The 22,602-nt window shown below is 49.9% G+C and overlaps 1 protein-coding gene across 3 annotated transcripts in view; it reads right to left on the minus strand.

Moving 5' to 3' along the window:
- RASAL1 (RAS protein activator like 1 (GAP1 like)) overlaps window positions 1-17,972 on the minus strand; it is a 32,656-nt gene extending 14,684 nt beyond the window's left edge. For 2 of the 3 annotated variants that reach the window (XM_008572579.1, XM_008572577.1), the window contains exons 1-8: window positions 17,675-17,970; window positions 13,228-13,284; window positions 10,440-10,553; window positions 10,191-10,252; window positions 5,494-5,623; window positions 3,304-3,385; window positions 3,072-3,203; window positions 446-534 (exon numbers count right to left, since the gene is read on the minus strand). In XM_008572579.1, the coding sequence (XP_008570801.1) occupies window positions 446-534; window positions 3,072-3,203; window positions 3,304-3,385; window positions 5,494-5,623; window positions 10,191-10,252; window positions 10,440-10,553; window positions 13,228-13,284; window positions 17,675-17,739 (731 nt within the window). In that variant the 5' untranslated portion in view covers window positions 17,740-17,970. Of the gene's footprint in view, window positions 1-445; window positions 535-3,071; window positions 3,204-3,303; window positions 3,386-5,493; window positions 5,624-10,190; window positions 10,253-10,439; window positions 10,554-13,227; window positions 13,285-17,674 lie in introns of all 3 variants that reach the window. The other variant, XM_008572578.1, reaches the window with a different exon arrangement.
- Between the last annotated feature and the right edge of the window lie 4,630 nt (window positions 17,973-22,602).

The following is a 22,602-nucleotide window of genomic DNA, read 5'->3' on the forward strand; positions in this document are numbered from 1 at the left end:
GTGTGGACAAGTATAGACAAGTGTGGATAGCACGAACAGGTGTGGCCAGAATAAACAGGATACTGACAGATATAAACAGGAATAAACAAGTGGAGACAGCATAAAGAGTGTGGCCAGTGTAAACAAGTATGTACAAGAATAGCCAGTGTGGACAAGCATATATAGGTGTGAAAGGACCCAAAGTTGTGGACACACATCAACACGTGTAAACTGACATGTTTGCATGTGAACAGGTGGATGAGTGTAAGGTGAATCCACTTAGACATATGTGAACACACCTTGAAAGACATTCAAAAACATTTGTTAAAAGGATGAATGCGTGAATGAATACAGTGGCATGGTGATAGTGTGGGCTGGTGTGGCACCCACAAGGACCCGCCCATGAGTGAGGTTGGTACCTGACATGGTTCCAGCCTGGCCCCCTCCCCTCTGTGCCCACATTTACCCAGAATCCTCCTCGGCTCTGGGAAAGGGCAGGAGGCGGAACCAGCCATTGGGCGGCTTCTGCTGCAGGGTCTGCGGGGGGAACTCCACCTGCGGGAGACACACACACCCTCAACTAAGCTCTGCCCTGCCCTGCCCAGGTTCCACCCAGCCCTGGAAGAAGAGCTCAGACTGCCCACCCGTGGAGGGTCAGCATGGCCTGCCAGGGACCACCACCTCCTCCTTTCCCGCAATCATAAATTATTCACTCCTGCCAGGGCACTGAGGGCCTCCAGGGGACACTTCATTTACAGTTGAGGAAAGTGAGTCTCAGAGAAGTGGCGTGACTTGCCCAAGGTCACACAGCTGCTAGAGACATGTCTGGACTGGGTGTATTTTTATCTGTTTAGGACACAAATTGCATCTATCAAAATATCCAAAAGGCCCCCAAACACCATCCCCTCTTTCTTTTTAAGTAACAGCTTTATAGAGATATAATTCATATCCCACACAATTCACCTATTTAAAGTGTACCATTCAGGGTCTGACCAGTCAGCTCAGTTGGTTAGAGCACGTTGTTATAACACCAAGGTTAAGGGTTCAGATACCCATACCAGCCAGCCACCAAAAATAAAGAGTACAATTCAGTAATTTTTAGTATATTCACAAAGTTATGCAACCATTGCCTCTAATTTCAAAACATTCTTTGTCAGCCTCCTAAAAAAGCCTGGACTCGTTAGCAGTCACTCCCTGTCGCCACCCCAGCCCCAGCCCCTGGCAACCACTAAGCAACTTTCTGTGTCTATAGATTTGCCTATTATAGACATTTCATGTAAATGACATCATACACTACATGTTTGGGGGGACTGGCTTCTTCCACTCAGCATCATGTAATCAAGGTTCATCCATGTTGTAGCCCATGTCAGTACTTTATTCCTTTTTATGGCTGAATAATATTCCATTTATGGATAGACCACACTTTGTTTATCTGTTGATGGACATTGGAGTTTTGCTTTCACTCTGGGCTATTATGAATAATGCTGCTCTGAACATTTGTGTCAAAGCTTTTGTGTGAACTTGAGAGGAATTGCTGGGTCCTCTCCTAGGAGAGGAACTGCCAGACTGCTGTCCAAAGCAGCTGAGCCACTTTACGTCACCACCAGCAGTGCGTAACCGAGCCTCCCTCTTCTTTGCTCTAATCTTGCCTCCTTTTAAAAACCGTCAACCTATTGTAAATGTTGGAACCAGCCCAAATGTCCATCATCAGATGAGTGGATAAGAAAACTGTGGTATATCTACACAATGGAATACTACTCTGCTATAAAAATGAATGAAATACTATCATTCACAATAACATGGATGGACTTAGAGAAAATTATATTAAGTGAAACAAGTCAGGCACAGAAAGAGAAATACCACATGTTCTCACTTATTTGTGGGAGCTAAAAATAAATAAATAAATATACAAACAAATGGGGGGGGGAGAAGACACAACAATCACAATTCCTTGAACTTGTTAAGACAAGTGAACAGATATGATGTAGTCGGGGGAGTGGAGGGAGGAAGAGGAACGGGTAAGGGACACAGAAAAAAAATTATTTGCTTTACTCCCCCCAAAATAAAAATAAAATAAAATAAAATAAAATAAACTGTCAACCTGAGTATAAAGCTGCTTTCACATCCCCTCCTACTGAGGGGCAGGAAAGTCATACCCATTTTATAGATCAGAAAACCAAACGAAAGACATGGAGCCCAGTGTTTCCAGGAGTAGGAGTTACAGGCTTAGGTTCTGGAGTCAGAGAGACCCGAATCAAATCCCGGCTCTGCTATTTCTCAGGCATATGAACTTGAGACAGCCACTTAGCCTCTCTGAACCTCAGTTTCCCCTCTGTAAAATGGGGATAACAACAGTCCCCCACAAAGCAGCCATGAGGATTAAGTGAATGAGGTTACGGTAGAGAAGCACTCAGCACAGGGCTAGCGCACACTCATCCACATGCTCTTGTCCCAAAATGAGAATCTGGGCCTACCGTGTGATTTCAGGCAGGTTCCTGCACCTTTGAGAGTCTCAGTTTCCTCACCTACACAATGTAGCAATGGGAATCCATCATCCAGGCCTACCCAGGGAACTTATGAGGCGGCCTGAACATCTACCCTTCTAAGCCCCAGGATGCTCAGCCCATCTCTCCTTCCTTTCCCCTTGGAGGCCCTGGGGAGCCACAGAGGGTGTTGCAGGGAGCGATGCTGATAGAGTTTGGATGTGTTGTCCCCACCAAAACTTATGTGGAAATCTGATGCGCAGTGTGACAGTTTGAGTCACAGGTGTGGATCCCTCATGAATGGATTAGTACTCTCCCTAGGTGGAGGAGTAATGAGTGAGTTCTCACTCTATTAGTTCCCATGAGAGCTGGTTGTTTAAAAGACCCTGACACCTCCCCTCTCTCTCTCTCTTGCTTCCTCTCACCATGTGATCTGCTTGTACCCACCAGCTGCCTGCCACTTTCTGCCATGAGTAGAAGCAGCCTGAGGCCTGCGCCAGATGCAGCTGTCCCAGAACTGTAAGCCAAATAAACCTCTTTTCTTTATAAATTACCCAGTCTCAGGTATTCTGTTATAGCAAAACAAAATGGACTAATACAGAGGCTCACCATGCCCAAGAAATCATTCTTGCCCACCATGTCCCAGTCCCAGAGCTCCACTCGTAATGACGACGGGGCACCTGGCATCTCTCGCAGCTCCAAGACTTCATCCCAGTGCGGGAAGCGAGTCTTCTTGATGGTCTGAGGTAGGGGAAGTGGTCTGTGAGCAGGAGAGCTGAAGGGGACCCCACCCGACCACTGGATGTCCTGCTCCTTCCTGGCCCCACTCCCCACTGCTCACCGAGGTCTCCAAGCTCTGGCTGCCCCAAAACACACGTGCAAACGGGTCAGACGTGCCAGAGATGTCTCGGGGGGCCAGGTCCCTGGGGAAAGATGAGGAAAGGAGTGAGGGGACACAAGATCCTCGAGGACCAATAGCCAAGTTGGCTCTGGAAAGGGGATTCAGAGTAGATCATTCAAATGCCACTAGTTTCCAAGGCAAGGAACTGTTCCACCATAGGGGCCCAGCAAGGGGCACCTCTCACCATGCCTGTCCAGACCCAGTACCTTCCTGTTGCCTCTCACTGCCCTAGGAGGAGGCACTAGTATGTATGCCCCTATTTTCCAGATGAGGAAACTGAAGCATGGGAAGGTCATATTCTGCATCACAAAGCCCAGAAAGTGAAGGTGCAATGGGAAGGGCGAAGGTAGCCTCAGTTTCCCTGGATGCCCTAGATGGGAGACTAGATACAAGAGTTCAAAGCCTGTCTCACTTGTTGGGTGACACCAGGAAAAGTCACTTCACTTCTCTCAGCCTTAGTCTCCTTATCTGGAAAATGGGAACAATAACAGACCAACCTCAAAGAGCCAAAGGTTAAATGAGATGATGTGTGTAAAGGGCTTAGCACAGCCCCTGGCAGGTGGCGAGTGCTCAGCTCATTTATTCATTCAGCAAACATTCATGCCCATACCCTGCCTAGAACCCAAGAGAAGGCATGAGGCAGGGACCCCCTGCCTCTGGTTGCCATGACAACCCAAAAGTCTCACCCTAGTCAGTTTCCCTATGCCTCCTTTTTGAAGTCCCCAAATCCAGGAACATTCCCCACCCCCACTCCTCCACCAGGGACTGCTTGCTTCCTCCTTCTGCTCCTTTCCCTCCCCTGCTCAGCATCCAAAGCTGCCTTTGGTTTCCTAGGATCCAGCCCAGTTGCTAAGCGACAGCAATCCCTCTCACGCTTGCGAAGATCCCTCACAACCTTGTGACTGGGGAGGGGGCCATGGGCACAAAGCAGACAAGGAGCCCCTGCCTCATGCTGAGTCCTTTGGCCTGTCCTCTGCCTCCTTGTTTCTCCCTCATCCAGACTCCAGGGAGCCCCAGCTGGGGCCAAGACTGGGGGTGGAAATCTGGAGGTGGTGGGAGAGGCACAGAGAGGGCAAGGAAAGACTTTATGGTCACACAGCAAGCTAGAAATAGAGAATACTTCCAACCTGGGTGAAGATTGGTCTAAAAGTGACGGTTGGGGGAGTGAGGTGTGAAAAAAGGCAGGAAGACAAGATGGGAGATGAGAGGGAAAAAGGGGTGGAGGTGTTTAAGGGAGCAGAATGACTAAGGAAGGGAGAAGGGGACTACAGTGGTATGCAGGCAAGAGGGAAGATGGATGAATGGACCATGAGCTGGTGCCCCTAGAGGGCCATCTGTGGGTTCCGCTAGTCCTGCATTGTCTTCCTTCTTATTTCTCTTTGGGATAAGCCCTACCCCTCCTTTACTTCCAGCCCACATGACTTAGGTGGGCCAATCCTTCCTCCATTCCAGGAATAGGCTTGTGGCTTTGGCCTGACCAGTCAGTGCAATTGGTTCAGAGATAGGCATGTGCCCCAAGGGCTGGCTGGTTAGAGTGTGGTGCTGATAACACCAAAGTCAAGGCTTCAGATCGCTGTACTGGCCGGCCACCAAAAAAAAAAAAAGAATTGATTAATTCAGGACACCAGTTGGAGTAGTTATGGCAGTAGGATGCCAGCCTGGGGCTTCTAGAACAATCTCTGCTCCCAAGTGGAGAGAGGCTGCCTAAGAATGAAGCTAACACAGAGGGCAGCAGCACCAAAAGACAGACAGATTCCTGATGTCACCTGGATCCAGCTATGCCTGAAGCCACATGTCAGTCATATGAGCCAATAAACTAGCACTTCCGCTGAAGCCAGTATGAATTGGGTATCTGTCAGTTACAATTGGATTAATACACCTCCATACTCATTTGTCTGCCCATCCTAGTGTCTGGACTGTTCTTGCTGTATACCAGGGACCTAACAAGAATTTTGCCCCAAGGAACTTGCACTCCAGTAAGTTTGGCCTGTTTGTCTACACAGGGATCCTGACCGTGAGCCCAGAAGTGCTCCAGGAGGGAGAAGGTCCCAAAGGCCAGGCAGCAGGGGGACCCAAGGGATTCCTCCTCATTCTCAGACCACCCCCCACACACCTCCATCACGACCATACCTGGCCTGGAGCACATGGCAGCGGAGGCAGCGGCCCCGCACATCCTCCAGCATCTGCACTGCCAGGCAGATCTCACCCTGCACCTCCGCATCCGGGTCCACGCGGCTCAGGTTGATCCAGCTGTCGATCCCTGGAGGGCACAGGCACTAACATTTATTAAGCACTTACCGTGTACTAGGCACTGTGTTCACTTAAAATTCAATTAACATTAAAAATGTATTAAGTAACTGACTCCTCATGTTAGCTTCTGATGTACGGACTGCAATTATCCCCACTTCCAGATGAGGAACATAAGGTGCAGAGGGGAGGAGCTTTTCCCATGACCCCGCAGATATTAAATGGCTGAGCTAGAATTTGAACACAGGCAGTACAGTTCTAGGGCCAATGTTCTTAACCACGTGCTGTCCATCATTTGATCCCAACATACTCTCCCCTAAAGAAAACATATTGGGGCTAACAGTTAGCTCAGTTGGGTAGAGCGCGGTGCTGAAAACATCAAGGTCCAGGGTTTGATCCCTATACTGGCCGGCCAAGAAAAACAAATCTTGGGCATCATTTCTTTCTCTCTCCCCTCCCCTCACCCCCCCCTCTCTCTCTCGTTTCTCACTTTGCAGATACTGTTCTAGCTTCCATTGTAGCTATGGGGAAGTCAGCTTTCAGCCTAGGAGTTGCTCTTTTGTAAGTAGTCTCTTTTCTCTCTACTTTTAAGGACTGTGTCTTTGATGTTCTGCAATTTCACTACAATATGTTCAGGTAAGGATTATTTTAATCCTGCTTAGTACAGATTATGCTTCTTCTATTTATGGAAGCATGTCCTTTCTTTCATTCTAGAAAATTCTAGGCCAACTTTTTTTTTTTTTAACACTTTTCTTTCCCTAATTATTTTAAATTACTATTTCCTCTCCCCAATTTTATCTATTCTTTCCTTCCGGACCTCTAATTAAATGGATGTTAGGTCTTCACGTTTATTTTCCATGTCTCTGAACTTCTCTTTTATACTTTCCTGCTCCTTGTTTCTCTGAGATAAATTCTGAATAATTTATCTGGATCTTTCTCCCAGTTCACTAAGTCTCATTAGAGCTCTGAATGTTGTAATGTTTAATTTAGCCACTTAGTTCTTAATTTCAACAATTGCATTTGTCTCTAAAAATTTTATTTGGTTCTTTTTAAAATCTGTCTGTTCATTTTTTACTTTTATTTTTTGTTTGTTTTTTGTTTTTAGTGGCTAGCCGGTACAGGGATTGAAGCCTAGACCTTGGTGTTATCAGCACCAAGCTCTAACCAACTAAGCTAACTGGTTATCCTGCCTGTTTATTTTTTAATTTATTGCTGGCCTTTCTTGTGACTATGCATCTTTTATTTCTTTAAACATTCAATTCTTGGGGCTGGCCCGGTGGCGCACTGTTACAGTGCACCACTTGGGAGCACGGCGGCGCTCCCGCCGAGGGTTCGGATCCCACATACAGACCGGTTCCCGCTCACTGGCTGAGCGAGGTGCGGACGCGACACCGAGGGTTGCGATCCCGTTGCCGGACAAGAAAAAAAAAAAAAAACATTCAATTCTTTTAAAAATCCTGTATATACTAATTACAAAATCTAGTCTTTGTGGGTCTAAATCTGATGGTCATTATTTCTTATGACTCTTGTTCATGGTGGCCAATTTCCTTGTGTGTCTGGTGATCTTTGATTGTGAAGTCATTATTTGATCTTACTCTGTGGGAAACCCAAAGTGAGGATGCTTACCCCTGCAGAGCAGTGGTAGTTGCTTATTCTGGGACCCTTTGAGGGTCTCAGCCTAACGAGGAATTCCACATTTAGTAACATCCACTCTAGCCCAAGTTTGAGTCTCTTTGTTGACTGTAGAATGGATATTGATATTTGCTCTCAGGGAATTCCTTCCTTATTCCCTGGCTTGTGCTCACCACTCCCTGTTAGGTTTTAGCTCATGATTTGGTCTGTGGGAAATACTGAGGGATTTTCTTTCTTTACAGCAAGTCCAACAATGTTGAATCTGTTTAATTCAGAACCTCACTGTTATGTGGCAGGAGGACACTTGTGAGGATCTAGGCCCCCCATGCTGCTGGAAGTGGAAGTCTCATCTAACCTCTCTCTATCTCCACTGCTACCCCCTAGTCTAGGATGCCACCAGCTTTCTCTTGTTTGGTCATTGCAACAGACTCCTAACTGATCTCCCACATCTGCTCTCATCCCACTGAGATCCAGTGTCCACAAAGCAGCCACAGAGATCTTCTTAAAATGTATCCAACCTCTCTTATCACTCCATCTTCTGATAATATGACTTCATTCTCCTTACTGTCTTACTCAAGGACAATCAATGGCTCCCTATTGCCTCCAGAAGAAAGTCTATAGTCTGGCTGTGGCCTAGCCAGGATTGGAGACCTAGGGCCCTCTCCAATCAATTCCCACCAAGTGCTCCATCTGGCCTGACATATGCCTGATTCTGGAATAGAATTCAAACAGATGCACCTTAGCATCTTTGCCAAAGCACTTTAAAAATACTTAAGGTATTTTATTTTTCTTCTTCCTCCAGGAAGCCTTCCTTAACCACACTAGCTCTCACTACTTTTTTCTCATCTACTGTCATGCCAGTGACATTCCATATACCTCCACCTCCACATTTCTGTCCTGTTTTAAAAAATAAAAAGCACCCACATACAGATTCATGGACACTTTCTTTTCTTGTTCCCTGTTCCATGTAAATGTGTTTTGTTTTCCTATCTAGTCCATAAGCTTCTTGAAGCCAGCCTTCGTATTTCACTCATTTAATTCCACCCCTGTGGGTGGATGTTTGAGTCATACTGGGTACAGCTCAGTAGGCAGGTTGAGACACAGACTTTGGAGGTGGGTACCACTAGGGCTCAACTCCCACTTCCACAGCTTCTAGGAGGAGCAAGTCACCTTACTTTTCCAAGCCTCTGTAAACTGGAGATTATTCTAGTCCACACTTTACTAAGGTGTTGTGAGGATGAAATGTAAAGCACGTAGCATCATGCCTGGCATATAGGAAGCCCTCATTAAATAGGAGCAATGATTGTTATGATGGTTAGCACTTAACAAGTTCTCAACTAATTCCCACTGAAGAAAAAAATAGTTTATTTAATGAATGTTGAGATAATTGGTAGTCATCTAGACAAAAAGGAATAAAATTCAGTCTCTACCTCATACCTTATGTCTGGATAGATTCCAAATAGATCAAAGACTTAAATGTAAAAAAAAAATAAATAAATCAACAAACTGTTGCTAGAAGGAATCATATAAAAAAAGATTTTATCTTAATCTTAGAGTTGGGAAGGTTTGTTAGCTATAACAGAAAATTAAGAGGAAAAATAAGTAAATAAAGTTGACTAGAGAAAAATAAATTTTAAACAAAAAAATTATATACAAAGTCAAAATATAAGAGACAAAGGGAGAAAAAAATATTTGCAGCTAATATGGTAAAGAATTAATTTCCCTAATATGTAAAGAGCTCCTACAAATCAATAAGAAGAGGCAAACAACCCATTGGGGAAAATGCATATGTAATATGAATAGACAATAGACAGAAGAAGACATAAGAATATTCTTAAATATATGAAAAGGTTTTCAATCCCACTCATAGAGAAGTGCAAAATAATCTACACTAAGAGGCCATTTTTTACCTGTCAGATACAAGATCAAAAAGTGATCCTCGTCTGCAAGGGTGTGGAGTGGGTAAATTGCTACCTCCTCCATAGAGGGTTATTTTGGAAAAACTATCAAACATGCAAATGTCCATATTCTTTGATCCAGCAAACCCACCTCTAAGAATTTATCCAACATTGATATAACTTGAATAAGTGTGAAAACACATTTGTACAATGCTACTCATTGCAGCATCGTTTGAACTAGGGAAAGATTGTGAGCAATCGAGAGGCCACCAATAGGGAACTAGCCAAATAAATGATTGCACATCCACACAATAAAGTACCACAAAGTCACACAAAGAACATAGAATACGGAAACTCTTGGAGTGCTGATATGGAAAGATCTTGAAGAATTGTGGTGAAGTGGAAAGGCAAGGTACAGAACAGCGAGTGTGATAGGACACTACTCATGTAAGCAGAAAAAAACCCACACACAGAGTCTGGAACTAGACAATCCCGGTTCAAATCCTGGCCATCTCACTTAATAACTTTGTGATGTTGGGCAAGTCATTTAACACTGTGCCTCAGTTTATCCACCTATAAAGAGGACATAATAAGAGTACCTACCTCTTATTAGGGTTGTGATGATAATTAAGTGAGTTGATAGGGCCACCCCCCACGTAGAATATAAAGAACTTAGAAAGTGTTCAACGTACAGTAAGCACTATGTAAGTGTTTGCTACTATCGTTATTGCTACTTGCTTGTATGTGATTAAAATATCTCTAGAAGGACATAAAAGGAGCTTACAACATGGGGAAGGGAATGGAGTAGTTGGGGTGGGGGGGAGAGTTTCACTGCTTACTGTAAAATTTGGATACCAAACTATGTAAATGAATTAACTGCTGAACAAATCAACTGAATTAAAAATTAAAGACTAAAATAACACCGGAAATAATTTTCCACTGAAGGCTCTGTGCTTCTGGAAGCCACCTACTATGCCCTTTCAAATGCCCCCTCTGGGCATGGCCACCCCACCTTCCCTCTCTTTAGCTGGACCAGTGTCCCTCGCCCACCTCGGGGGTTGGCTGCAATGGCCTCCTTGCTCAGCGAGATCTTGCCAATGATGTCGTCGTGCCTGCAGAAAGCGGGGCAGGTAAGGGTCTGAGTCAGGGACCCTCAACCACCCACAGAGTAGTGAGGGCAGGTGTCAAGGGCTGGTGGGGGGGCATTTGGCTATAGGGTGTGACCTCACATCCCACCTCCCCTCAGATGCCCAGGCGTGGGTCGCCAACACACACACGCCACCTGCCCAAGCCACACACCCAACAGTGTCCTCGTCCAGCACGTAGAAGGCCAGATGGTGGAAATCAAGGGGTAGATGCACAGTGTACTCCTCCCCCCAGAAGGGACTCAGGCTCCGCCAAACAGTCGCTGTCCTGAAAAAGAGGGTGCAGGGGGTTGGGGGCCCTTGGGCTACAGAGGTGGTGGATAACTGGGGATCCAAACACACACACACACACAGATCTAGACACATGTGAACTCAGAGACCCCCACACAAACACAGCTAGGGACCCAGACATACACACACCCAAAGACTGGTACTCTACATACACACACACCTAGATCCTAGATACATATCCACCCAGGGACACATATGTACAGGCACACAAACACCCATGAACCCAGGCATAGAGACACATACAAACCCACCCACAGACCCAGACACTCACACACCCAGAGAGTTGGACACACCACCAGAGATCTCAATATGCATACACACACACACACACAAAGGTACGTACTCAGTGGTCAAACACATACATAGTACTACATACACACACAAGGGCCTCAATACACACCTAAGGGCCCAAATACACACAGAGTGACCAAAAGACACACATAGAGACCCACAGAAACATATGTGCAAATACACACACACACGGATACACAGTGAGACAGACACTCACAGATACACCCAGAAAGCCACAGACACAAAGAGGTACAAATACACATATGCCCCCTCCGAAATTTCTAAAAACACATATCTATGTGTTTATAAATACAGACCTATACAGATAGACACAAAGAAAACAGACAAATTCACACAAATAGACACAGGCCCAGAACACGGAGACATACACAGAGAAGAGCCCCATAGACACACTCACACACATACAGTGATACATGGCAGATACACACAGGTCCACACACACACACACACAAACACAGTCACTGACACACACGCACAATTCTATTTATTCATTTATTCACTCCACAGACATCCACCTGGACCATGGGCAGAGCCTGTACTGGGCTTTGGGGAATCAGAGGAAGCGATGCCAAGGCTCTGCCCCCCCAGAGTCCCCTCCACCAGCAGGTGCTCTCTCCCGAGCTCTTAGGACACAGCGAGAGAAGTCCTGTGATTGAGGTTAGCTCAGGGGTGCCTGGTGGGGTCTGGGGTGTGAGGATAGGGAGGTCAGGGAAGTCTTCCTGCAGAAGCTAGTTAGGCAAAGGGGGAAGAGATAATGAGGACAAGTATTCCAGATGGCTGGAACAGCATGAGCAAAGGCCCTGAGGCAGAAATGAGCTTGGAGAACAAGAAGGTGCCCGGTAGGACTGGGAGGAGGGTGAGGGGCCAGGAGACCATAAGGTCATCAGGGCCAGAGCACACAGGAGTTTACAGCCTGCAGTAAGCAATGGAGAACGACAGGAGGTTTAGGGACTAAGACAAGCCCAGAAACACACACACACACACACACACACACACACACAGCATCTCTGCCCTGACACCCCTGTAGACACATTTCTCTTTACCCAATGGGGAACAAAGAATCTACTTTCCCCAGTGAAGACACACCTGAATTTACAGCTGCAAAATTTGATTCTCACTCACACCTGTTGCTCCCTTCCTCCTTTCTCTCACCATACTCCCTGCCAGCAGGGTGTGCACACACATGCACACCCTGCCCTTTCCACCGAGACCAGGTACACCGCCATCAGGTGGACCCTTACAGCTTCCTCCCAGACACTCTCTTTCCCCCACCCAGGCTTTTCCCAGCTACTGGCCCCTTCAGGCTCCCCAGCCCCTGCGCTGGGAGACTCCTCACAGCCCAGACAGGGGGAGACAGCAGCCTGGGGTCACACAGAAAGTCAATCTGTGTGTTTGGGAGCATGTCACAGAATGGGGCAAGGGGTCACATGAGCACAGGAAGAACGAGGGAGGGAGAGTCAGTTGGTGTGCTGCAGCTGACCCTCCCCCATACAGCTCCCCACCCCCAGATCTCGGCCCATCTGGACCAGAACTGGCGCCAGGAGCATCCTGAATCCTGCCGTCTCCATAGGAACCAAGGTCTTAGCCACCAGCCCACCCACCCCCCTCGGCCTGCAGGGGTGTGAGCCAAGCACGACCCAGTCTGATGCCCCCTCCAAGGCTCACTCACACACCGAACATCCTCACATCCTCACTCACATGTGTTTATACCCACACCTGCATGCCCACATAGGCTGGCATCAGCACTCACGTGTGTGTACGGACAGCCCATGTGCACATGCACACACACACGCCCCACACTGGTACACACACATGAGCCTGTGGGCCTGCACTCCCAGGAACACGCACACTTGGCCACAGGCATTCACACCAGCCCTACAACACCCCCATGCACACTCACGAGCAGGCCCAGCTGGGCAGACACACACACACACACACACATGTGCCCGTGCACACACACATGCCACAGTGCCCGCAGCACCCAGCAAGCCCGGAACCAGCCAGTCCAGCCAAGCGTGAGATGCCCGCCCCCGGGGAGGCCACTGTGGGAGGCACAGGCTGGCAGCTGCTGAGTCAGCCCAAGGGAGCTGGCAGGGACACCATTGGGTCGAGAAGGGGAGGGCATCCACCCTGTTGGTGGGACTGGATGGGGACAGGAGCTGCCAGCCCCAGGGCACACAGCATCCACCTTCAGGCCCACAAGTACTCCTTGGGGTAAGCATTGCCTCCCCCAGCTCCTCTTTCAAATGTGAATTCTTGTTCCTGGATTCCCCAGGTCTAGAAAGAACGCCTCCACCCCCTGCTCCCTTTGTCCCAGGCCTGGTGTCTCCCCTCCTCACCTGGCCACCACCTCGTCGTCCACTTTCACTAGGCAGTAGGGGTCACTGCTCCCAGACCTGCGGAAGGAGGAGGTGTGGGGGGAGGGTGGAGAGGGCAGCCATGGATCGTGGGTGGGGGGTCCCAATCCATCTTTGTTATACAGATAGAGGAGACCGAGACCCAGAGAGGGGAGGGGACTTGCCCAGCGTCACATAGCAAGTCCAGCTAAGAGGCAAGTCCTGAGGGGACCAGTAGGAGAGGTCATGGCTGCAGGGGCCACCCATTCAGTGTGTGCCTGATCCACCATATACATGAGCTCTGCATGGGCTTCCACTTACAGAAATAGAACACTGAGGCCTGAGGCCAGAACGTTTAGAGTCCTGACCGGGGCCACCCATTCAGTGTGTGCCTGATCCACCATATACGTGAGCTCTGCGTGGGCTTCCACTTACAGAAATAGAACACTGAGGCCTGAGGCCAGAACGTTTAGAGTCCTGACCCCAGAAAGCTCAAAGCAGTGGTAAGAACATGGGCTAGGGAGCCTTCACCACCACCGTCTAGCTGCATAACCTTGGCAAGTCCCCTCCCCTCTCTGGGCCTCGGTTTCTCTGCTCTATTTTCAGGCATAATGTTAACACACACCTTGTCAGGTTTAGTCTTCACCACCACCGTCTAGCTGCATAACCTTGGCAAGTCCCCTCCCCTTTCTGGGCCTCGGTTTCTCTGCTCTATTTTCAGGCATAATGTTAACACACACCTTGTCAGGTTCCTACACAGGAACTGAAGGAGACACTACATGGTGGGATGGATCATGGGCTGGGGCCAGAGCTCTCCCTGCCCAGCGGCCTTAACAGCAGCACCCTCTGGGATAAGCACTGCTCTCCCAGCTTTCATTTCAATGGGAGTTTTCCTGGGGAGGGGGCCCCTCATTCCTCAGCTCTCAGAATGGAAGGCCCTGAGCAGATTCTCACTGCAGACACAGACCAGGGCTCCCAGACCTCAGAACTGAACCAATAAGAGATGTGCTGCATCCCCTTGAGTAGTCATGAGCCATCAGCTAACCAAAGCCAGCTCCAACCCCCTTCATAATAAGAGTGATCAGTAAACCCAAGCTGTCTACCAGGGCCCCTTATTTCCTCCCCCATCCCATCATCCAGGTCTCCTTTGTCTCTCACAGAGCTCGTGCCAGCCTCAGGGCTTTTGCACTTGCTGTTCCCTCTGCCTAAGACACTCTGTCCCTGATCTTGTCATGGCTAAGTTTTTACTGTCATTCAAACCTCAGTCCAAAAGTCATCTCCTCAAAGAGGCTGTCCCTGATCACCACTGTCCTGTCTAAAAATAGTCCTCCAACCCACTGAGCACCTTAAATCATCCGCTCCTTTATTTCTCTGTTTAGTACCTGTCTCCCCACCTTCCTGAAACTTCCAAATTGTGAGCTCCTTGGGGGACAGTCTGTGTCCCCATCTCCTTCTCCTCCCACCTGGATGTAGTTGGCCCTCCATAGAAATTTCTGAATGAATGGATTTGTAGAGTGCTTTCTCTGGAGGCAGAAAATAATGGCAGACACAGGATTCAAGCCCAGGCCTATGGGGTGCACGCTCATGCTCCTAATCAGTGCCTGCTCTATACCCATCCAAATGGTCCTCTCCCTCGACGCCACAGCAACCACTCTCTCTATCTCTGCCACCCCCTCTCTGATCAGTCTGTCACAGATCCACAAATGCCTCAGGGAGTCCCGGAAAGAGGGACATTGGCACTAAGAGCCAGCTCCAACCTGAGCCTTATCTGGCTGGATGAGCCCTTCCCTGTGCCTCAGTTTCCCTCTCTGGACTCCTTCCCTCGGTCTCCTCCGGCTGGATGCTCCAATGCCTCCATTTCATGATCTGGTTTCTATCCGTGAACACTTTAGACTGGATGATGACCTGTGTCTCCATATTCCTCTCTGGATTTCACCTCTGAACTCCCTTCAGTGTAGTGCCCCAGACCTCAGTTTCCCCTTCTGGGCTCTACCCCCTGGACACTTATGGCTGGGTAATGCCCTGTGTTTCAATTTTCCTCTCTGGGTTCCTATCCCTGAGCTTCCTTTAAGCAAGCTCCCATTCCTCAGTTTCCTCACTTGGAGATGTGGGGTCAGATTTGCTGGGACCCCACTAGCTAACGGCTGGGAAACACCCCCCCCCATTGACCTGGCCTGACCCCCAGACCCCTCCTGGGAGCCAAACCCAGCACGTCAACTCCAGGGCTTTGACGCACAAGGGCCTTATCAGGCCCCTATTAGGTAGGGGCAACGGTGGCGGTGGCAGGAGAGGGTGGCCACTTCTAGAACTTTGATCTCTCCAGACTCTTGGCCTCTCCCACGGTCCCTGCCCCAGCTCAAGCATGGGAAAGCAGACTCCTTAGCCATTGCCTGCCCAGTTTGGTTTGTGCATGGAAGCAGTCAGAGCTCAAATCCTAGCTGTGAGACCTTAGGCAAGTGACTTTGCCTCTCTGGTGTTCAGTTTCCCCATCTGTAAAATGGAGATGCCAAAAGAACCATAAGAAGTGTTAAGCACAGGGCCTGTTCCATCGTAAGCCCTGAAAAACCAACAGCTAGTATTATTAATAATAGAAATAACTTTAAAATTATTTGCTGAGGCCTCTTCTTTGGCCAGAGTGGACCCTCTTTAAACCTGGCAATGCTTCGGGTAGAGTCTGGGCCCTTTCCTTTAGGAGAGGAGAGAGAGAACACACCCCATCTAGAAGCCCCCATGGGTATGGATATCCCATCACGCTCTGAGAAGAGCTTCTCTGAAGAAGGGAACTGACAGCTAGGGAAACTGAGGTAGGGTGGCTGGATCCCCAGCTGGAGTTTAATGACTCCTCCTCCCCACCCTTGTTCTGGGACACGGCCCACCTCAGAGCTCACCTTGAGACTGGGGGGTGGCGGGGTGGCCAAGAGGTGCAGGAACCAACCCATCTCCCTTCTCAGGAGAAGCAGAAGGAGCCCTGAGCCAGCGTCTGGGCCCAGAGGCGACACCTGCCACCCTACCCCTCATGACCCCTTGCCTGGGACTGGTGGAGAGGCCACAGCTCAGCGAGATGGGAACACAGTTTCTGGAGAGGACCCCTTCAGCCCTCCAGCAGCTTCCAGGCCTCCAACGTGGCCTCATGATGCCCCGATAATTCCAGCATCTTTAAGTCTTGGGGGCTCTGGGGGGTCATCTCAGAAAGACTGTGGCGGGGACTTGTCCAGTTGCTGTATTCGCACAGCAAGCTCTCTGCTTTTATTTCAGGTGCATGTTTATTTGGGTTAGCTGAAGAGGATGGGGGGTGACTAAAATTGCTATAAACAGCTCCCCCCTTGACACAGATGCAGTGTTGGGGGGTGGGGAGTCATGAAATGAGAGGCAGGATACTCCTCACTGGGAACACTCAGCTTGGGAAGTTAGTACTTAGCTAAATCCCAATCCCAACCTCGACATGGGCGAAGCCTCCAAATCCATGTTCCTGCTCCCATGTTCCTTATCCCTCCTACAGGGTAAATCCTAACAGGTCCCCTATTTTCCCAGCTGGATGTGAGGCCCTGTTGATTCAGATGGAGACTCCCACCCAGAGCTCCCACTGCCCAAATAAGAAAGGAAGGCCCAGAGAGAAACAGGTTCAAGGTCACCCAGCAAATGTCCTCCCAAGGATCCCACACCTGTCTCAGGTGCTGACACCCTCAGAGCCCCTTCTGGGCTCCAGGCCAAGCAGGAGGGGAAGCACCCCCCATTCTGCTGATTCAGCAACTGCTGACTCAGCCCTGGGAAGCACAGGCCAGGGACCAGAGCTGAGGAGAGCCCAACGGTCCCCCAGCCCCCATCACACCTGGCTGGGGAGGGGGCTGCAGGGGGGAGTTAGCTCCTCAAGCGGCTTAGCATCCAGGGAAGGCCTCCTCTGGGCTGAGAGCTACAAGACTGGGAAGCTCAGGGCTCTGGGTCAGAAGGACCCCAGAGGGCCACCTGGTGACACTCTGCAAACCTAAACACCAGATGCACACAGAATGTTGGAACCCACATGGATCCTGGGCCCTCTGGGCTCCTCCCCAGGTTTCCCTTGATAGGCCCCCCTACCCAGGCCTGGAGAAGCCTCACCTCCATCAGCTGCCTGGACTAAGGAAGAGACCCCTCCCCAACCCTCTCTGCAGCTCTAACATAATCAGACCCTCTTCAGCACTGCAAGACCCCGTTTAGTACATCCCGGGAACAAAGATACCCCCCTTTCCGGACGGCAGGGCAAGGCATCTGTTAAATCAGGGTGCCCCCTCCCACCAGGACAGCCAGGAGCATGGGGCCTCTCGCCAGGTGAAGGCGGACCTGCCCCAACACCGGGTCTGAGACAAGAACCCTCAGCCGTCCTACCCACCCGCCCTGGCACGGGGAATGGCCAACCCGGCCCCACCCATGCCGGGAGCGCCCCTCACCCCCGAAGCGCCCCGGGGGTACTCACACGTCCTTGGCAGGCAGCGCCCGGCCCTCCACCACGCGGACATTCAGGGAGCTGCTCTTGGCCATGGCATCCAGCCTCAAACTTTCCGGGCAGGAGAGCACCCAGGTTCCGAGGCTAGACCGGGGCGTCTACATGTCACCAGCTGCGAGCCTGGAGCCCTGCCCCGGGATCCCAGCGCCTCCTGTACCAGACGCGGATAGCTGGATGGGAGGTGTCCGAAGAAGAAATAGGTGTCCGGGGGGGAGCGCCCGCCCGGACTCTACAGGTAGAAGCCGTGCTCCGAGCAGGTGGAGCGCGCAGGGGACACCGCAGGTTCTTGCCTCTGAGTCTGGAGCTCGCGGCCAGCGGGCTGGGCGGGCAGGGGGCGGGAGGCGGCGGCCCAAGGCCCTCCCCTCCAATCCCGCCTCCCGCGGGGTCCCCCGCCCATCCCCGGACCCCCTCTCGCGCCCCCTGCCGGCACCCCAGTCTTACGCGCCAGAGCGCCCCGGCCGTGGAGACCAGGGCGCGCAGAGGCTGGCACCGCCAGGTGGGGAGGGGCCATGATGGTCCTGATGGGCGTGGCCGCTAGCTCCTGGTTAGTTGGCGCTGGGCTCAAAAGACACAGTGTGTCCCCTGCCTGCCCCACATCCAACGCATTCACACCTCCCCGGCCCTCCCCTGCCTACCATCCAGGCACCGCCTCCTCGGTCCGACCTCGGCGCCTGTCCAGGAGCAGTATCCTCGGTCGGCGGGAGGCGTCGCTAGAGGGAGTCGCACATTCCCTGGGGGTCCGCTCAGAGTCAAGGGAGGGGCCTCGAACATCTCCTTCCATCTCCTTTTAGTTTCCAATTAAACCCAGACTGTGGGAGAGCGGCTGTTCTAACGTCACGGGCTGGCACTGCGGGGGAGGAAATTGCGGCCGGAGGGGGAGGGGTAGGCTTGAAGAGAACCACGACAGAGATGATAAAAGTCGTCTGCAATTGTTTGAACACTTACTGTACGCCAGGCACTGTTCTAAACGTTTTGCAGGGATTATCTCATTTGCGTCTTCACCATAACTCTGTGTCCCATGCACTATTGTACTATTATCTCCACTTCATGGGTAAAGAAACTGAGGTTCAGAGGGGTTAAATAGCTTAGCTGAAGTCTGACAGTGTGGAACTGGTTTGCCTTCGTGGACTTTCATCCTGGCTCTGCCATTTGGTAGTTGTGTGGGTTGGGACAAGTCACTTAACCTCTATGTGCCTTGGTTTGGTTTTCTTATCTGTCCAATGGGGATGACATGGTTTCTCAATCACAGGACTTTGAATTAAATGAGATAATGCAGAAAAAACTCTCAGAACAATGAAAGGCACCTAATAAGCTTTCAGAAAGTGTTTGATTTTTATTATTGTTCCTCAAGGCATGGCTCAAATGTCACCTCTTCTGGGAATTTTCCAGGATGTCCTTCCACCTCAGGCAGAGATTTTCTTCTTTTTCTCTGCTCCCACAGCTCCAGGTTTGTACACATTTTAAGTTTTAGATCAGATAATGTGACCGAAAGAGCCTGTCCCAGGGCAGACGCTCTCACACACTTATTTCTCCCTGTGAGTTTGTTGTTACCTGCCTAAGAGCTGTTGGAAGGGCTAGTGCCCAGCCTGCCCCACTCTGGTCCATTCAGGGCTGGGCACCAATGGAAAGGCCCCTGCAGAAGGAGTACAGGAGCCTACACCCAGACCGGCAGGACCGGCAGCACCCTGCCCAGCTGCAGGAGCAAGGTCTGCTTCTCAATCTCCCTCCTTGACTCCCCACCCAGCACCCTAGCCAGGCTGGTGAAGGATTGAGAGCTTTGTAATTCTCTCCCTAGCTGGCCTGGTGAGTCCTCCAGTCCCCAGACACTGGGCCTCAGCTACCTAATCTGGGAAATGGGACTAGTAGAATGGGCTGCAAGGCTTAGAAGTATTGCTACATTCTCCGCAGGGGATGAGGGGTAATTCAGGGTTGGATCCAGAACAGTGGTAGTAAAGGAATAGTTAAAGCCCCCTCCCCGACTCGGGCTGTGATTTTTATCACTCACCCCGGATCTTCCCCAAAGTAAATGTATAATCTAGGAGGAAATGGTACTGGCTATATGACTGCAGCTTCAAGACAGGTGTCCTGTGTCACTACCCCCCCACACACACCCCCGACACACACACAGCTGGGTGGGAGCATCTGGCTTAAACTTTTTCTCCTGGAAGGCTGCAGAGACCTCAGAACGGGCCATGTCCCCCAACCCGGGGACCCCTGATGGAACCTGACGGGCCTAGTCCTGAGGCCTTGTGGGATGCCAGCCAAACTGCCACCCAGCCATCTTGGCCCATCTTCCGGAGCTAAGCAGGAAGTCACATTCCCCAACACCCCTCCCAGGCCCCCAGGGAAAATTAGCAAGGCTATAGACTGCCAGCCAGGTCTCCAGGGAACCAACTCTGTCACCTGTCTAATATCCGGCGTCTGACCCCATAATTTGCCTGGGGCAGTGGCCACACTACCCAAACTTTCTGCATGGCCTGGCCACTTCCTGTTGTTCTGAGAAGCTATGAGCTGAGACTGGCAGGGAGTTGGAGGTCTCCTAGGGCAGCCCCTGTCAAGGGACTAAAGGGGGAAAAGTGGCCCAGAAAGGGGGTGTTGACTAGCTAGGGGAGGGAGGCTCATTGTTCTCATGGGGCAGTTATGAGAATTAATCACAAGGGCAGTGTAAGGCACCTAGCACATAGTAGGTGCTCAAGAAATGGTCAGCTCCCTCCCCCTAAGCTCCTTAAGCTTTTTTGGGTTTGTTTTTTGGTGGCTGGCCAGTATGGGAACCCTGAATCCTTGATGTTGGTATTACAAGGCCAGTACCCCCCCACCTCCCACCAAGCTCCTTAAAGGCAAACGCATGATCATCTTCTTGCCAAGTTCCTGCATAGCTGTGCATCTATGGGGTGCACACAGCAGGTGCTTCACAAAGCCTTAAGTGGAAGGAAATGCTGAGCTCAGGGTTTAGGAGCAGAGGTTTTAGAATCAGGCTGACCAGGGACTGAATTGTGGTACCTACACTTTTTAGCTGGGTGCTCTCAGGCAAGTGAGTTACTCTCTCAGTGCCTCAGTTTCCTCATCTGTAAACTAGGGATAATAATTACACCCACCTCATAAAATGTGTGGGAAGCTGGAAAAAAATAAGTGCCAGATATTTAGCACAGCCGGGCATACATCAAGTGTTCATTTAGCATCATGGCCATCACGGGACATCCTGATCCCACCCTTGTGCCTGATACTGAGCCCCACTTGGTACCTTCACTTTGAGCACTGGGTCCTGAGGACATCGCCAGGGTGGAATGCCAGGCCCAGCCCTGAATTCCAGGGATGGATGGAGCACCACACTTCAGTGGCCAGTGCAGTTCTGGACTGCTGAGTTGGGGGAATCTGGGGATTTTTGCCCTGGCTGAGAAATCTGATAGAGAGATCCCAAGATCAGGGCTCCTGCCACCCCAGTGGGCCCCACTTCCCAGGACTGGCTAAGTTTCTCCTTCATGTGAGATGCTGGACCTGGGGCCAGGGAAGGCTCACATACACAGAATAGAGAGGGCTCCTTATCCCAGAGTTGGGATCAGGCCTGGGCACCAGGAGGGAGCGCTGGAAGCTGCTCTCAACTGCTCATAAGAGCCAGCTATGCACGTGACTTTGCAACCCCATGTTCAGTAACACCACTTTGAAAACTTGAAATTGACCATGGTAGGGGAATTTACACCATGGAACTTAGTGACCAGTATAACTTTTTTTTTTGAATTTTACCAACACACCACTGAGCGGGCACAGGATTCCCTGGCCACATCGCCCTCTAGACACTGCTCCTGAACTCAACACCCTTAAGACTTTTCGCATATCCCCCACCCTACCGCCACACTGCCTTTCCCTGATCAGTTCCTTACATCAGGAAAGCCATTACATTCGCTTTTCCACCTATTTACTTGTTTAGGTCCTCCAGACACAATTGAATAAAGATTACGAGGAATAGGGTGAAATAAAGTACAGATGTCAATGTAATATCAATAGAATGGAGTACTATATGGCTGTCAAAAAGGATGCTCTTAAAGAATATTTAATGACAGGAAAATACTAAAAAAAATAAGTTGTGGGGGGAAGAAACAGTACATACAACCATATATACAGTATGATCCTGATGTCATAAAATAGTATACATATATATGTATAATATTATTTTATTATTTGTCAAATGTGTGTTGAGCACCTACTACGTACTAGGCAATAGGGATACAGTGAGGTATAAGACAGCCCTGCTTTGCTTGGAAAACAGACAAAATTGACACACAGCTAAATAATACACTCTCAGAGAGCAGGAAGACATGTGAAGTTGATAAAGCAGGGATGGGAGGTAGAGCCAGAGCTGGAAGGCATAATGGCATGTGTTTCTTTTATAATAGAAAAATAATTGGTGCTTCTCCCAGTTTCTAAAAGAACCACTGTCCTTTATTCATAGCTCTGCTCACTGCCTCTAGGAAGCCCTCACAGAGGGGTGTGAAGGCAGCGACCCCCTCCCCCTGCCCCCTTGGCACCACTGTGTGACCTTGGTCTCTCTTCTTTTGTTTTGTGGTGATTTGCATGATTGTCTTATCTTCTAAATGTCAGGGACAATGTCTGATTCATTCCCCGCCTCCCACACCGCTTGGCACATGAGAAAGACTCAAAACACACTTGCCGGATTAAATAGAATTCAGTTCCCCTCAAGGGCTGGAATTGGCCTCTCTCGCTGTGATAATAGTCATATTATTTTTTACTTTCTCTCTCTCCACTGTGCCTAGGATGGTCGCTTAATCATTGCCAATTTACCACCTGCCAATTCACCTCCACCCCCAAACCCAGAAGGTAGACCTGTCTGTCTCTAGGCCTCAGTTTCCCCTCCTGAGAACTGGCACCATCCCTTCTAGGGC

The sequence above is a fragment of the Galeopterus variegatus genome, unplaced genomic scaffold, assembly GCF_000696425.1.
Source record: "Galeopterus variegatus unplaced genomic scaffold, G_variegatus-3.0.2 Scaffold807, whole genome shotgun sequence".
NCBI lineage: Eukaryota > Metazoa > Chordata > Mammalia > Dermoptera > Cynocephalidae > Galeopterus > Galeopterus variegatus.